The following is a 14,836-nucleotide window of genomic DNA, read 5'->3' on the forward strand; positions in this document are numbered from 1 at the left end:
TTCATAGCTACACATTTTTCTTGCAGAAATAAAGCCTAGATTACAAAACTTTCTCTGATATTGATCACCAATATTTACACTTCCCAACAGACATAATCGTGGAGATGGATGAATCCAAACTCCTAGACACAATGAAATGATAGCGAAATAGGCTACATTATCCCAAAGTGGTGTCAGTTTGTCACAGGACAACAGCATATGTAATAGGTTCCTTTGTACTTTTACATCTCCAACAGAGATGCTACATTTCTGGGTGTGTTACATATATTCTGGCAGGAGTGTAGTAAGACCTATGAATTATCTTAAATTGTAGTAGTTTATGTCTTAGGTTGTAGGAGCAGGTATGAGCATTTTCACATATCTGTGACCAATGGTTCTCCTAAATTTCTTCCTTTAGATCGGTTTCCCATTATTTCCTTATAGGTTCTGAAACATCAGATAGAGTTTCAATCAACCATTGATATAACTTGGCTGTCACGACTTCCGCCGAAGTTGGTCCCTCTCCTTGTTCGGGCGGTGTTTGGTGGTCGACGTCACCGACCTTCTAGCCATCACTGATCCATTTTTCATTTTTCATTGGTTTTGTCTTGTCTTCCATCAAACCTGGTTTCAATCCCATCAATTACATGTTGTGTATTTAACCCTCTGTTTCCCCTCATGTCCTTGTCGGTGATTGTTTATTGTAAGTGTATGTGTGCGTCTGTACTGGTGTGCGTCGGGTTATGTTACCCATTGATTTGTATTATTATGTTTTCTGGTGGGTTTTTGTAAATAAACTGCGCCGTTGGAAACCCAGTTATTTCTCTCCTGCGTCTGACTTCTCTGCCGCCAGTTCACACCCTTACATTGGCAATCAACTTCTTTAGCGTAGCAGCATCTTTCAGTATTTTCTCTATGCTAGATGCATTAGGTTAATCCAGATTCTGCTGAAGCGATTTAATTGAAAAAGATGAGTTGAAAAAACGTAAAGAAATCGGCCTTGGATAATCCAAATATTTCTTGTAATTGATTGAATGACAGTAGAGATCCATTATAGTACACATGTTTAAAATTCATGTTGCTACTTTGGAACCAGGACTTTAAACATTGGAGGTGAAGTGGGGTTATTCCAAATAGGGGTGCGTGATGATCCATCTCATGAATTGATTAACATTTTCCCAAATACAAAACGGAATTAAGAATAATTGGATTGTCTGTTTTTTTCTTCAACGCCTTGGACCTGAAGTAGTGAATATAGTGTATTTTGGATCATAAGGTATTACTTTTGTGGCTTTGATACTTCTCCATGAGTTCATGAGTTCACTTCTTATATCTGGAAGGAATGACTTGTGACATTCATTGCAGGCCATTGTCATTGAATGACCTAAATGAAATGATAGGGTTGTTGTGAGCCATGACAATTTTGGGAGTGTCAGCAAGCTGTCAAGTACGGTGCTGTGAAATGGACTTCAGACTATGATCATGTCACAAACAGTATACCATAATATGAACATCAAGTGATGGGCAATGCTCTCCTTTTGTTTTCAGCATTTTAATTTTGCCTGAGTTGAGAGGGATCAAGGTTTGGACACTGATCAAGTGTGTTTGGTCAAATCGTTTTGATGCCGTCTCTGCTCTTAGAGAAAGAGTCCTGTTTCCTCTCAGCCCTGGGGCCGGTGAGCAGTCCGGCTCTGGCATTTCACCATCACTCAGCAGTCAAGCCTAGTGTCTATCTATTCTACAGCCCTCTCTGCCTACTGTCCCTTTCTCCCACCATCACACACTATATTTAGGCAATTATGAATATTCAGCAGTTGTGAAAGTAATTCTGCCAGACATGCCACTGTCCAGCCAAATAATGTCTTCATTGGTAGTATAGAGGGTTTTACCCAACAACAACGTGGCCACTCCAGCTCCACTGTCTGTTTCATTCAAGGGTACGAGACAACAAGAGGAAGTGATTGAGTTCCTGGTTGACCTACTTACAGGAGATAACACCCTCCACATGCTAGTAAGCACACACACACATGTAGACATACATGCATGCGGGCGCACGTGCACACACACAAGTCTTAAATGTCCCCTCTATTTATTGGAAAGGGTCTCACAAGATTTGACTTGTGAGATGTTGCAGCCTTCCATCTGCCAGTCCTTATCCAATCAACCATTTGTGGAGAGGAGAAATCCCTCACTATCTTCATAATGTCCACACCATAGTACTGGTATCCATAGCAGCACGGACATCAACATAGCCATGGTTTACTGTTCTATTTTTCAAATTGCCCACATTGGCCAATTCAGATAAACTGTGAAATATCACTGCTTTGGATGACAATGATCATCTTCCGTCTGTGTGACTCTCTGATGTCCATCGCCTGGCTACAGCTCAAATGACCTTTACCAGGGAAGCTCTCTGAAGAGCACATCCTGCCTGACGCTTTGTACTGTGGGCGGCCCAGTTTATTTCTACGGAAAGAGCTGTGGAAATGTCAGATAACATGTGGCAAAGGGGGACCGGACCATTGGTTGTCTAAACGGTGTGAGGATCTGATTGACACAAAAGCTCTTGGAAGACACTGAAATTGAACGTCCTTCATGTGTAGCGTAACAAAACACTCCAGGGCTTCAACATTTCCATAACCAAAGGGTTATGCTCACATGCATATAAACTGTTAGAGCCAAAACCCTTCACAATGCCCTCGTTGTCAGATGTGACTCCTAAGGTCATATAACAAAGCATGCTGTAGGCCTACACATCAAATAGTAATGAAAATTCCTGAACGATGATTAGATACATGTTTGACTATAAATAAGCGATAGAATGTTAAAAATAGAATATAAATATTTTTCTGATATCCGTAAAGCGGTCTCCTGGCATGTTATTTCATAACTTTGACAGGACCAAGTGAACCAGAATACTATCTGAAACATATATGTAAATGTGTGACAAATGATTCAAAAACACAGCAGTATTTTATTAAAGAACAAATTACATGCATTATATATATATATGAACCTCTCCTTTCAGCTATCAAAACAAAAAAGCTATATTATATGGAGTGTGTTATCATATTGCATTTATTGGCAAACAAGCATATTTCTAAATCTGGATCCGGAGCGAATGGGTTGTAGAGCTCAGGGTCCCTGTAGACTATCAAGTAGTTGAGATTCACTTGTAGTTAATAGGGGAGTTACAGTTTTATTGTGAGTTATTCAAAAATGAATAAATTATGAATACTTCTACTTTGGCACAACAAATCAATTAATTAGAGGGGACATGGCAAGTGAGCTTTTTTGAACTTGTTAGAGTACATTGTTTGGGAAGCTGAATTTACAATTGGTGCATTAAAATCTATATCACATATAAAAAACTATAACATTTTGCAAAACTGGCAAACATCAGTATATTATTCTTGTTTTCTCGCTCAAATATTCAATAATAAAATGCCATTGTTTTGTCTTGATGTATTATATAGTAGTATAATAAGTTTAATGTTGAAACTGTAGAAATTATGGTTCAACAAAGAAAGTCAAGTACAATGTGGCAATGTTCACAGAATCACATCATGAGAGAGCTAATTGACAAGAAAATGGGAACCATGAAATACAATAGCACACTATAAAAAGTAAATAACAAAATACTAAAGAATAACTATAGTCCACATAACATAAGGACAAGTATATCAAATGTCCAAATATCTTTGTTTGTCTGAAGGAATTTTCACATCTCTAGTTTTGCTCTGGACATTACAGACCTTTTGGCACAACGTTCAAAATGCTCATGAATTCTGAGGACTGATAGAAGTCAATTGAAGAAGTGAAAAGCAAGGACACAGGTGACATTCTTGATACAGTGAAAGAAAGAATGCTGTCATATACTGTAACATTTTGTAAAACAAATTCAAATGGCAAAAAAAAAGAGAAACAGAAATCAACTCTGGGTTTAAAGAACAATATAGTTCCATTGCAGGAGAGTGCCTTGGAACAGTGGCTGAACAATGAACACTGAATCACAGGAAAACAATATATCTTCTGAGCTATATCACGGGGTAAAAGGCATCTCATGCCCTGCGCATCATGGCTACTGTAAGTTCAGTCCTGGTGTTACCTGCATCAGCGGAGCTAGGAGTAACTGAATCATATTAACGTAACGACTTCCATGTTTAACTAGATTCTGATTCCATGTAGTCAAAAACAAACTGTTACTACACAGATCCTTGACAGAGATTTTCTCCAGAAAGGGTTTCATCTACAATGGCTTTTCAATTAGGCAGCATTGTTCAGTTGGTTATCAATTGAATTTTTCCCCAGTTAGGATTGCTGCACCAGAATTGGGACAGTTGGCAAAAGGTAAAGTGAGAAATCTAATATATAAGTATATGAGTGAATGTAGCTAGATGGGTTACGACCTCTAGAAAGTACACATAAAAAAACAATAGATCAACAAATATAAGAGTTTTGGTTAACAGTAACATTTGGCGACTAAAAAAACAAATTAATTTGAAGTGAGACAGCGAACGAGGAAATGACATTAGACGAGGACAAAATGACTTGATGTTTCCGCCACTTTGCTCATTATGTCTGCTCTTATTGACCCCATAGGCTCCAAAACAATCAGACACAGGAAGTGATTCCAAATGACTTTTAGATTGAGACGATGTGTTCTTTTGTTTAGTTATTCTCACTGGAATGAATGATGTGATTCAAACTCGTCTGGGTTGTTGATGACAGGTGTTTATTTCCTTTTTTTTTCTCTTTTACACATGACATAACTGTAACTTCACACGTTTACCTCTGATGAGACACTGATACTCAATGAGGTGGTTGTTAAAAAGGAAGGCTTTCCTCAGGCCCTCAGACAATCAACAGCACATACTCTGTAGCTTTTTCCCAATATCCACACTAGCATACTTAGAATGAAGCATGTATTGGGCATGCATTCTAAGTGGTGCGTAGCCTGGCCGACGCGACCCACGTGACTACACAGCGAGCTGTGACGTCGAGAGCATGGTGTTAGCAAGACTAAGTGGTACGCTAGTATGGATATCAGAACAGAGCCCTATGAGTGCTTGTGGGCCCACAGATCTCCTGCGTTCTTATCAAAGGGGTCATGGGGCAGAAGTTTATAAATCAGGAAGACACACATCTACAATGTATATTCAATTGTCTACTCAATTTCCATTAAATTCTTTAGATTTGCCAATGAGCATTCTCGTACCAGCATGTTTTCCTTTTCTAATGCCTTCCACCCAGATTGAAGACCTGCTAGTCAGGGTGAAGGGTCCTCATAGTTCACTAGGCTGACCTGCTTTCCCTAAAAGTCCTCTACGGAGAAACTAATACAAAAACATTTAGTAAATCAAGTTCTAAGTCTTCTTGGTTATTTCCCTGTGGGAGAGGGTAAAGCGAACACAGTTCATCAAGCACACACTGTAAACAGGGGAGCAACATTAAAAGCCTAAATGGCGTACCATCGAATAGGTGACCCACTGGGCACAGATGTTAATTCAACGTCTGTTCCACATTGGTTCAACGTAATTTCCTTGAAATGACGTGGAAACAACGTTGATTCAACCAGTATGTGCCCAGTGAGGAGGGACCGCAAAACAAAGCATGACGAAGTGCTTCTTTCTTACAATGACAAAGTTCATGTTTAAGAAAACAAATAATGTTCTTTCATATTTGTTAACTTTTTAGTCGCTGAGAGGTAGAATTAAACATTTGAATTGAAGTATACAGGTTTGGTTGTCGAAATGTATCTTATCACTTAATATCATCAATATGAGTAAACCCATCACAGGTAATTAAGCAACCCAGCCCTCTGAATATCCTGTGAAATCTGTACAAACATTTGTATTAAGAATTTTTGTATCATTTTGATTTTTGTTTTGAAATTCCTATTACTGTATGTATGCATCTCAAATGTCCCGTAGTACTGTAGCTGAGGAAAGGTTGCTATAGTAATGGTTTTCACAGCACCCCTGAAATCTACAGGACACTGTGTAGTATGCCTCTATGTTTAGTACTGTGATTGGCTCTGCCAGTTCATCGTTGGGTTGTGGTGATGGTGTGTGTGGAGGGTAAAATAATCAGTTGGAGGTATCCGAGTGAACACTTCCGGGTCCTTCTATGGGCGAGGTCACTGACGAGGGGGTCGGAGCATCCTGCCACCCACCGTTTGTCTGTGGAGCAAAAAAAAAGAATCACATTTCTAGAGATAAAATTGTGAGACAATTTGTTGTATGCCTCAGGACACATTTCCTCATAGATACAGGAATAATTTCACATACTGTATATTATTTTAGTTGTATCTCTAGCTAACATGAAACTCTTGAACTAACACCCTTTTGCACTTTGCGGGATTATGCATCTTCCAAATATATTATAGTACAATTACTCTATCAAGGCACAACAATATAAGACTCCATCTCCCATTTGTCTCAAAATGGCCTCATGTACAGACAATAAAGAGACATGTTATTGAAAACATATAGACAGCTCTTGCACACAACCTCCGAGAGGGTTGATGGGAGAATCAATTATATCAAATTATCACATCCGCAACTGGGATGAAAATATAATGGGTTTGTAAAATAGGAGGCAATTTCAATTCCCAGAAGATAGGTAGGCTAAAGAGCATTTGGGACATTAATGGCAATTTCCATGCCATCGGTGAAAGCTGTTGGAGATGGGCTTTGGCACCCTCTTATTTTCAAAACCTGTTATTTCACATAGAGCCAGTCTTTCATCACATTTGAACCGAGAGGAGAGAAAAGAAAACGTTTAAAATCTTCAGCTTTGGTGACACCCTCCGCCTATTTCACAGCCGTAATTACTGTTCAATGATAGAAGAGGAGAGGTCTGCCATGTGAACGCTGCTTCCTGCCTCAGCTCAGTCATTAGAAACCTCAGAATGAGTGGAAATTGTTTAGCTGCACAATGAAAAAGATCCATCCAGGATCGAAAGCTTCTACAGAAAAAATAATAACATGATTTCTACAATTTAAAGAAGAAGTGTTTTAGAATGACATAATCTTTTTAGTGTTTGGATTTGGCATAGGCCTATTTATTAGGCCTATTTATTCACTGCAAGTTGATGTTTGAATACAAAAAAAAAAATTGCATTCAGATTCGGCTCAGATTTTGAGGTATGGGGCAGAGGGTCCCAATATCTGCACAGACAGATGTGTGTTTAAGACTGATGAGCTGCAAATGTGAATGCCCGTATTGTTTGGCCAAAGGCTGCCTCACAGAAACCACCTTCTATGCATCCATTGACTAACATACCGCAACCGACCGTGATCTTATCATCGGCCATTTTCATCAGCCCTCATTTAGCTTAGTTCCAACAGAGTTTACTGAGGAAGCAAATAGAGGGGTTAAATGGAGAACGTCTTCCTTCCACCACTACATAATTTTTTGGCATCTTGTCTAGGACATTATAGGGACCGCTGCTGTCGGTGTCATTGTGGTTGTTGGACGAATGATGCGACCAATGCGCTCAGACTGCTGGCCCAGACCCCCTCTCAGCCTGCTGTGACTGTCTTATTGATTCCCCTCTCTACAACACAGCCTGTCACTGTAGATCTTAACACTACACCCACCCCCCCCAGTGTTCCCAGCCCTGACAAAATACCCCTATCAGAACGTGCTGTTCTTAACATCGGCTTGCCGAGTTATTTTAGGGTGGTAAATAAATTGGACTGGAGCTTGTACTCCAGGGCAACTTTTTATTTATTTGTTTGGCCCCAAATGAGGTCTGTGCTTCTTTTCATTTGGTGCCATGTGAGCTGAGTGTTGGACAGGCAGGGGGACACCTGTGGCCTTGCTCCTGTCGGCTGCAGGTGCCTCGCTAACACTAATGTCACCAGACAGACAAGCTCTAAGCGTGTCCGTACGTCCAGCCGACCGGCTTCTCGCTCTGTCTGACTCCTGCCTTGTTGCCTGGCGCCCGGGGCATGACCGGCACAGGGGCCGTTGCCTGGACAACAGCCCAGCCACCAACAGGCCACTGCTAACTAAGTGGCATCCCACACCCGTTGGCTTTGAAATAATTGGGCAAAGGGACAAACTGAAACCTAATAAAGGTATTGCATCGGAAACAAAAGAAGAATAGCTACAGAAGTATAGTATAGAAATAGTTAGCTTCTTTTTCTTTCAAAGAGACCAAAGTAAGAATAGAAAGGCAATATTGTCATGAAATGACAAGACGGTTGGTATTGTTTTTTGGTGGTGGTGTTCTTACGTTGATGCCCTGTGGACTGTACATCTGGCCGGCGGCGAGACTGTCACTGTATCCTCCTGTCTGGCTGATAACATGGCGAAGAGTATCCACCTGGAACACACACACACAGAGAGAAAGAGAAATGTGTGGGTCAGACAGACAAAAGCTATACATGACAAAGACCTTCATGCATAAGGTCAGATAGCAAAAGGGTATCCTGCACTGGGAAAGGTTACAGCGACGGTTTAGAATGATCAGGTTCAACACAAAATATTTCACAAATCAACAAAGACAAATGACCACAAACACCATCACGAGGGAACTTATATGAATATCTGGTTAAAATTCAAAGAGGAACAAAACTGCAACAAATTATCTATTTCCAATTGCTTCTACGACTCAAAACTCATCTTCACTCCTCAGCGGCTGGGAAGACATTTTGAAGTGCGCAGCCAAATTACCTTTTGACAAGGACATTGTTTTTCAATGAAGTATCAACCCAGGAGACCTCTTATTCACCTTAGGGGGTTAATCCTATGCATATTTATGAAACACCTGAGCATTTGGAGAGTTGATTTAAAAAGAAAGGAGGGACGGACGGAGGGATAGGGCTGGGGGGCTAGAGGGGGTTGAATCAAATGAGAATATCACCACGGGTGGTAATCCTCCCACCCAACCTATGGTGAGTGAGACTCCCTCCCAATCCCAACACTCAGAAACTCTGTGTTGGCCATAGTTGTCCAACAGGGCAAGGTCAGAGGACTGTTGTGCACCAGTGGCTACGACAACCGTTGTCAGGAGTGTTGACGAGTCTTGTATTGTTTCCAAAACTGTCTGCAGTCGTCTATTCATTCATGAGCCTGACAATGGCCGCCATATTAGTGTGATGGCTAAAGGCCACATATAACCTCTGTCTCACGGACTAGGTCAAGTGACTCTGCTCTGGGCTTTTGATGATTTCAATGGAACATTTATAGGCCGGACAGTGCCTGAACTACTGAGCAGGGAAATTCAGTCTTATAATATAAGCCCTTATATGGCTGTCCGCCGTGGTTGGTTGACTTTGCCTTCAACGGGCCACAAATAGGCCACTGTATGACTGCTAGCTGGGTTTCTATCTACATGACAACTAGTGTACCAATAATTCATGGATTACGTACTAGTTTCTGCGAGGATCCTACCTGGGACTGAACGTTGGCCCCTACCCCAGCCCCCTGGTATGAGTCCCCATTCAGAGCCTGCACACTCATGAACAAGTCTCCGGAGTTTGACATGTTAAAAGAGCCAGCAGAACCTGGAAGGACAGACAGTGAAAGAGAGAACGAGAGAGAAGTGGGGAAGGACGGTAGAAAGAGAAGAGAGGAAAGAGGAGTTAACACGATCATGCAACCGAAAAAGTGCAGTCAGGTGGGTTAATGGGAGAGGGTTGAAAGCCAAATGTGGTGTAGTGAACAGGGAACGACATCAGTGTCCAATCACCATCTACACTGACTTTATGTACCTCTGGAAATGTATTGGCAAGGGATGTTATAAGCATAATATACACTTTACTAATAAAACTATACCAACTATTACTTCTGTGGTAATTATGATGATAATCATATTATCAAGAATATTGAGGTTAGGGGTTAAAACCGGGGTGAAACTAATGTAGAATATATGGATTGTCTTGCAGTTTAAGTTCCTTGCTACCGGACCGGTTGGCTCATTAAGGAAGTGCTAATCGATCGGCAGGAAGAACTGAAAAAATCCTCTTTGTCCTTTAATGGAGCCAAACTCCCCAGATGTTAAAGGAGAACGCAGCCTAACTTGATTTCAAGGCAGAAAAACACAAGACTAGACCATAACCCAACACAGCTGAAGAGTCAACATGATGACAAAGGACTAGGCTAGGACACCCGTCATCAGCTTAATGACACACAAGGTCAACCGGACAAGTCACAGGATAGTTATTTCTCTAACCAAGACTCCAAGAGTTCAATATGTCTACTGTGTTCACCCGACAAACCCCAGAGAGAGAGAGGGACCGGGCCACAGGTTATTGGGTTAGTTTAGGAAGGAGGGGGGGGGGGGGGGGGCAAACATTATTTTGTTATTCAAAAGGAACAGAGCTGAGACTGGATTCTAGAGTTGGGGCCCAGGGTTGGGTAAAGCCAGGTTTTCTAATCAGTGCTCTACACCTCTCTGCTCAACTGTGTCATATTTCTGAAATGAATTGTTCATACTACTGTAGTGTGGATACCTTTCAATGTAGCTTATATAATGATTCAGCACTCTATATGATCTAGCATTGTTCAGTTGGGTTTACTATGCAGCCAAACTAACATTAACAGTACTGACTTGGTACCATACTGGTCAGATCCATTATGGCTGGTATTGATACTGACCTGCAGAGTTGGGGGTGGACGGGGAGTTGGCCTGGCTGCCATGGGCTGATACATTGGTTGCACTGACAGCTGTCTTCGCGGCGTACATGTTGGCTTCCTCTTGGAACTTGCCAATGTTTTTCTTGTATCGGATTCTCTTGTTTCCGAACCAGTTCGATACCTGTAACATAAAGTACATATTATAATTATGTTTTACATGACAACAAATTAAACTAAAGTTTAATTCAACAATTGTTTGAGTAAGGTATTATGTAGAAAACACATCTTTCAAGAAACCAAATTGTCAAGAAACCAGATTCCCATTGAGTGACACAAGCTCTGGTCAAAAGCAGTGCATTATGTAGGGAATAGGGTGCCATTTTGGATGCAGTCTCTTCTAGCTGACTTCCTGTGACATAGCAGTGTGAATGCAATTGTCGAACAAATGGCCATGCTAGCTAGATAGCTCATAGGTTTATGTGGGTCAAGAAAGACTATGTGGCGGCATACTGTACCTGTGACACTGTGATGGAGCACTTCTTGCCCAGTTCTTCCTTGGCCTCCTCACTGGGGTAGGGRTTGGACAGGTGGGAGTAGAAATACTCATTTAGGATCTCTGTTGCCTGCTTGTTGAAGTTCCTTCTCTTTCGTCTGCAGAGAGAGAGAGAAACGTATTAAATATCACAATTACAGGTCATTTCCTTCATTACAATATATTAGAGAGAGACAGCTGGACTACGTTATCTCCATCATCGCACTCTACAAAAATCTGTTGTCTTTGGTGTAGAGCGACCCAGGATACACTCTGTTTAAACATTTAAAAAAATCTGCAGACACACGCAGAGAGAGACACACACAGACACGTCACACACATACACACAGTCCCACACAGACCTGGCGTCGAGGAAGCGTGAGCGTAGGATCATGACGGCCTCGCAGGTGCTCTGTTTGAGCTGCATCTGGATGGAGCTGAACTTGCGGTGGATAATGCCCACCATACGCTCAATCTCTTTGGGTGAGATGGGCCGTGTGCGGCTCTGCTCCCTCAGCAGGTTCATCACATGGGTGGTAAACTCGTTACATGCCTAAAGACAGACACACTCATATGAGGCAGATAGCAATCACACGCACTTGGACACAGTAGAGAAGTAAGACACTGCTAGCATTGTTAGTATTACCAGTATCATAAGTGGTAGTAGTAATACTCTCGATGTACAGTAATGTAGCAGTAATGTATTGCAGTGCTGTGGCAGAAACAATAGCAGTGGATGAGGTAGACAAGCAGTGAGAATTTCTTTGTATATTGAGGAGACCTTTCTTCAATCGTGAGGAAAAAAGTAACAAGTGAAGACGTCTAAAATGACAGGAGGCTTTCATTCCTGTTCACGTTCAGCAGGTTTGAACTGTCTTCCTGTCTCTCTCTCGCTCCACTTCCCTCTCTGTCTTTTCACTCAGTGTCTCTCTCATTCTCTTTCTCTGTCAGAATCAGTCACTGGGAAGTGTCTGCTGCGTTTGGGGACAGGGGAGTCTGTTGATTGTCAGCACCAGGGTCGTGTCAGTTGAAACGAGACTCAGTTCATAGCAAACAGCCGTTCCGCCCGTACACTCAGTTGCAGTAGTACACATAGCGGTGACATGAGTATTCTCAGGTGCAAATGTAACACTGTGACAGGAAGTGATGACGGGCCTGCTTTGAGATGATGACAGGCGGTAATATATTTGACATCAATGGGAAGGACGGGATGCTCTCTTGGCATAGGACTTGTGTGTGACTGATAAAATGATTGCCAGCTGGAAAGGGATTTCTGAAAGCGTGGTTGTGTGCACTGACTTGTGTGCAGTGTGAGTGTAGTGAGATGGCAGTGGGGTTGGCTATTGGAAGGGAGAGAGGACAGTTACAAGGGTCCTCAATATGTAGTGAGATGGCAGAAATCAGAGTAGGGGGCGCTTAGGCAGAAAGGGGTTACCTATAGGAAGTGCGAGGGGTTGTGAGGGTCTTCTTAGAGCAGAGAGGGCTTATGGGAAGGGAAAGAGCGTTTACGAGGGGTGTGGTCTGTCCTCACCTGTTCATACTTCTCCAGCTCTGTGTGGTAAATCCCGCGGATCTGAGTCAGCTTGGCCCGATAGTCTGAGTGTTCTGTTGAGTTGTCCTGGCCCACCCCTCCTCCCACTGCTGCCGCCGCTGTTGCTGCTGCCGCAGAACCGCCCCCTTTCTCTGGTCCGGACACGCCCTCCGCCAGCAGCATGTTGTCCAATCGCATGAGCTGGGCATCTGGAGCCTCCTCCTCCTGGGTGCCACGGATACTGAGCACTGTAGAGACAATAGTTAGTAAGAAACTTCTCTAGTGATGCAAAAACGAACACAACACTGATGCAATGCAAAGTCTGATGATCAGCACTGCAAAGAAAAGAGGACCAGTTAATATGAATGAACAGTGTTTGGGTGAGAAGTGGAGTGAGTGTACCAGTCACCAACGGTGAGACTGCAGTCTACTACTGTCTTCAACCTGTTCTGTGTGAAATATGACCATATCTTTAATAGCCCATGACTGTGCCATAAAAAACCTGGATGTTAGTGAGCCTGGCAGCACCCAAGATAATAAAACTATAATCTCATCGATTTTGAATATCATTTCATGTAAATAATTAACACAGACTTCCATGAGAGTTAATATATATTTTTTGCACTCCAGGAGAGCAGATTACGATATTTACTCAGTGGCTAAAACAATAACATTGTGTCATAAAAATATTAGGATCTTCCCGGTCAGGCAAACTAATAATATCATCATTCATAACCTAACGGGTTAAAATGGTGTAATAAATGAAACGTCTAATATCAATATGGATAATCTCAGTGATAAGGGACAAAAACAATGTATCAACACTGGAATTAGTCTTATTTATGCATCAAAGTCACATCATGATCATTGTTTTTTAACTTAAAGATGCACTATGCAGAAATCGTTTCGCCATTTTCTGGTGGCTAAAATTCTAAAATAGTTTGCCTAATTTCAGTTTAGTGTAGAGAATCATTGTACCATCTAAACTGCCGCAAAATATATTTTCCATAAACCAAATTATTGTATTTTCAGCTGTTTGAAGCTGGTGTACAAAACCAAAAGTAAAAGATGCTAAAAATACATTTAAGAACAGGAAGCATAGAAATAGGGCACATATAGCAAGTCTAAGAAGCTGTAGATCTGTTCTCAATTAGAATGACAGATCTATATCTCACATTTCTATGTGAATTTGGTCGAGTTGCCCAAAAAGTTACATATTGCGGCTTTAATAAATAAATACTAAGCTAGAGTTTGAGTAACGCTAGAAAACAAGCAGCAAAATTCAAGGACTCTCTATGGCTGAAGAAACGGTGCTAACAAGGTAGTTGTCAGACATATTTAGGCTACTGGCCCTTCAGGCTACTGGCCCACTGCTGTCCGTGTTCACACAGTTCGGGGTGTCCAGTCACAGTGATGGGTGTAGTGGCCATAGTTTGAACCTGCGCCTCACCCCTCACACCCCCACAGGCACTTAGCTTTCTGCTCCCTCCCCCCTCCAGCCAGTACCACAGAGTGCAGAAGGATGTTTCATGGCACATACCCCCCCATGCACACAGATACACATTTATCTACCCACCCCCACGCACACAAAAATGTTCACTTGTGACTGTTTACTTTATGTGACTGTGCTTCACTATGGTACTGGACCAACAGGGCTGTGTTTCACTATGGTAACTGACCAGGGCTGTTCACTATGTACTGGACCAACAGGGCTGTGTTTCACCTATGGTACTGAACCAACAGGGCTGTGTTTCACTATGGTACTTTACCAACAGGGCTGTTTCACTATTGGTACTGGACCAGGGCTGTGTTTCACTATGGTACTGGACCAACAGGGCTGTGTTTCACTATGGTACTGGACCAACAGGGCTGTTTCACTATGGTACTGGACCAGGGCTGTGTTTCACTATGGTACTGGACCAACAGGGCTGTGTTTCACTATGGTACTGGACCAGGGCTGTGTTTCACTATGGTACTGGACCAGGGTGTGTTTCACTATGGTACTGGACCAACAGGGCTGTTTCACTATGGTACTGGACCAACAGGGCTGTTTCACTATGGTACTGAACAGGGCTGTGTTTCACTATGGTACTGGACCAACAGGGCCTGTTTCACTATGTGGTACTGGACCAGGGCTGTGTTCACTATGGTACTGGACCAGGGCTGTGTTTCACTATGGTACTGGATCAACAGGGCTGTGTTTC

General features: G+C 42.2%; 1 protein-coding gene across 3 annotated transcripts in view; it reads right to left on the reverse strand.

Moving 5' to 3' along the window:
- Positions 1-2,933: 2,933 nt before the first annotated feature.
- LOC111979232 (pre-B-cell leukemia transcription factor 1) overlaps positions 2,934-14,836 on the reverse strand; it is an 83,531-nt gene continuing 71,628 nt past the window's right edge. Inside the window, exons 3-9 of one of the 3 annotated variants that reach the window (XM_024009628.1) lie at positions 12,633-12,880; positions 11,464-11,654; positions 11,085-11,220; positions 10,591-10,750; positions 9,385-9,497; positions 8,225-8,314; positions 2,934-6,161 (exon numbers count right to left, since the gene is read on the reverse strand). In XM_024009628.1, coding sequence (XP_023865396.1) covers positions 6,069-6,161; positions 8,225-8,314; positions 9,385-9,497; positions 10,591-10,750; positions 11,085-11,220; positions 11,464-11,654; positions 12,633-12,880 — 1,031 coding nt within the window. In that variant the 3' untranslated portion in view covers positions 2,934-6,068. Of the gene's footprint in view, positions 6,162-8,224; positions 8,315-9,363; positions 9,498-10,590; positions 10,751-11,084; positions 11,221-11,463; positions 11,655-12,632; positions 12,881-14,836 lie in introns of all 3 variants that reach the window. The other 2 variants (XM_024009627.1, XM_024009629.2) reach the window with 2 other exon arrangements.

The sequence above is a fragment of the Salvelinus sp. IW2-2015 genome, linkage group LG19 (genome assembly GCF_002910315.2).
Source record: "Salvelinus sp. IW2-2015 linkage group LG19, ASM291031v2, whole genome shotgun sequence".
Classification (NCBI taxonomy): Eukaryota; Metazoa; Chordata; class Actinopteri; order Salmoniformes; family Salmonidae; genus Salvelinus; species Salvelinus sp. IW2-2015.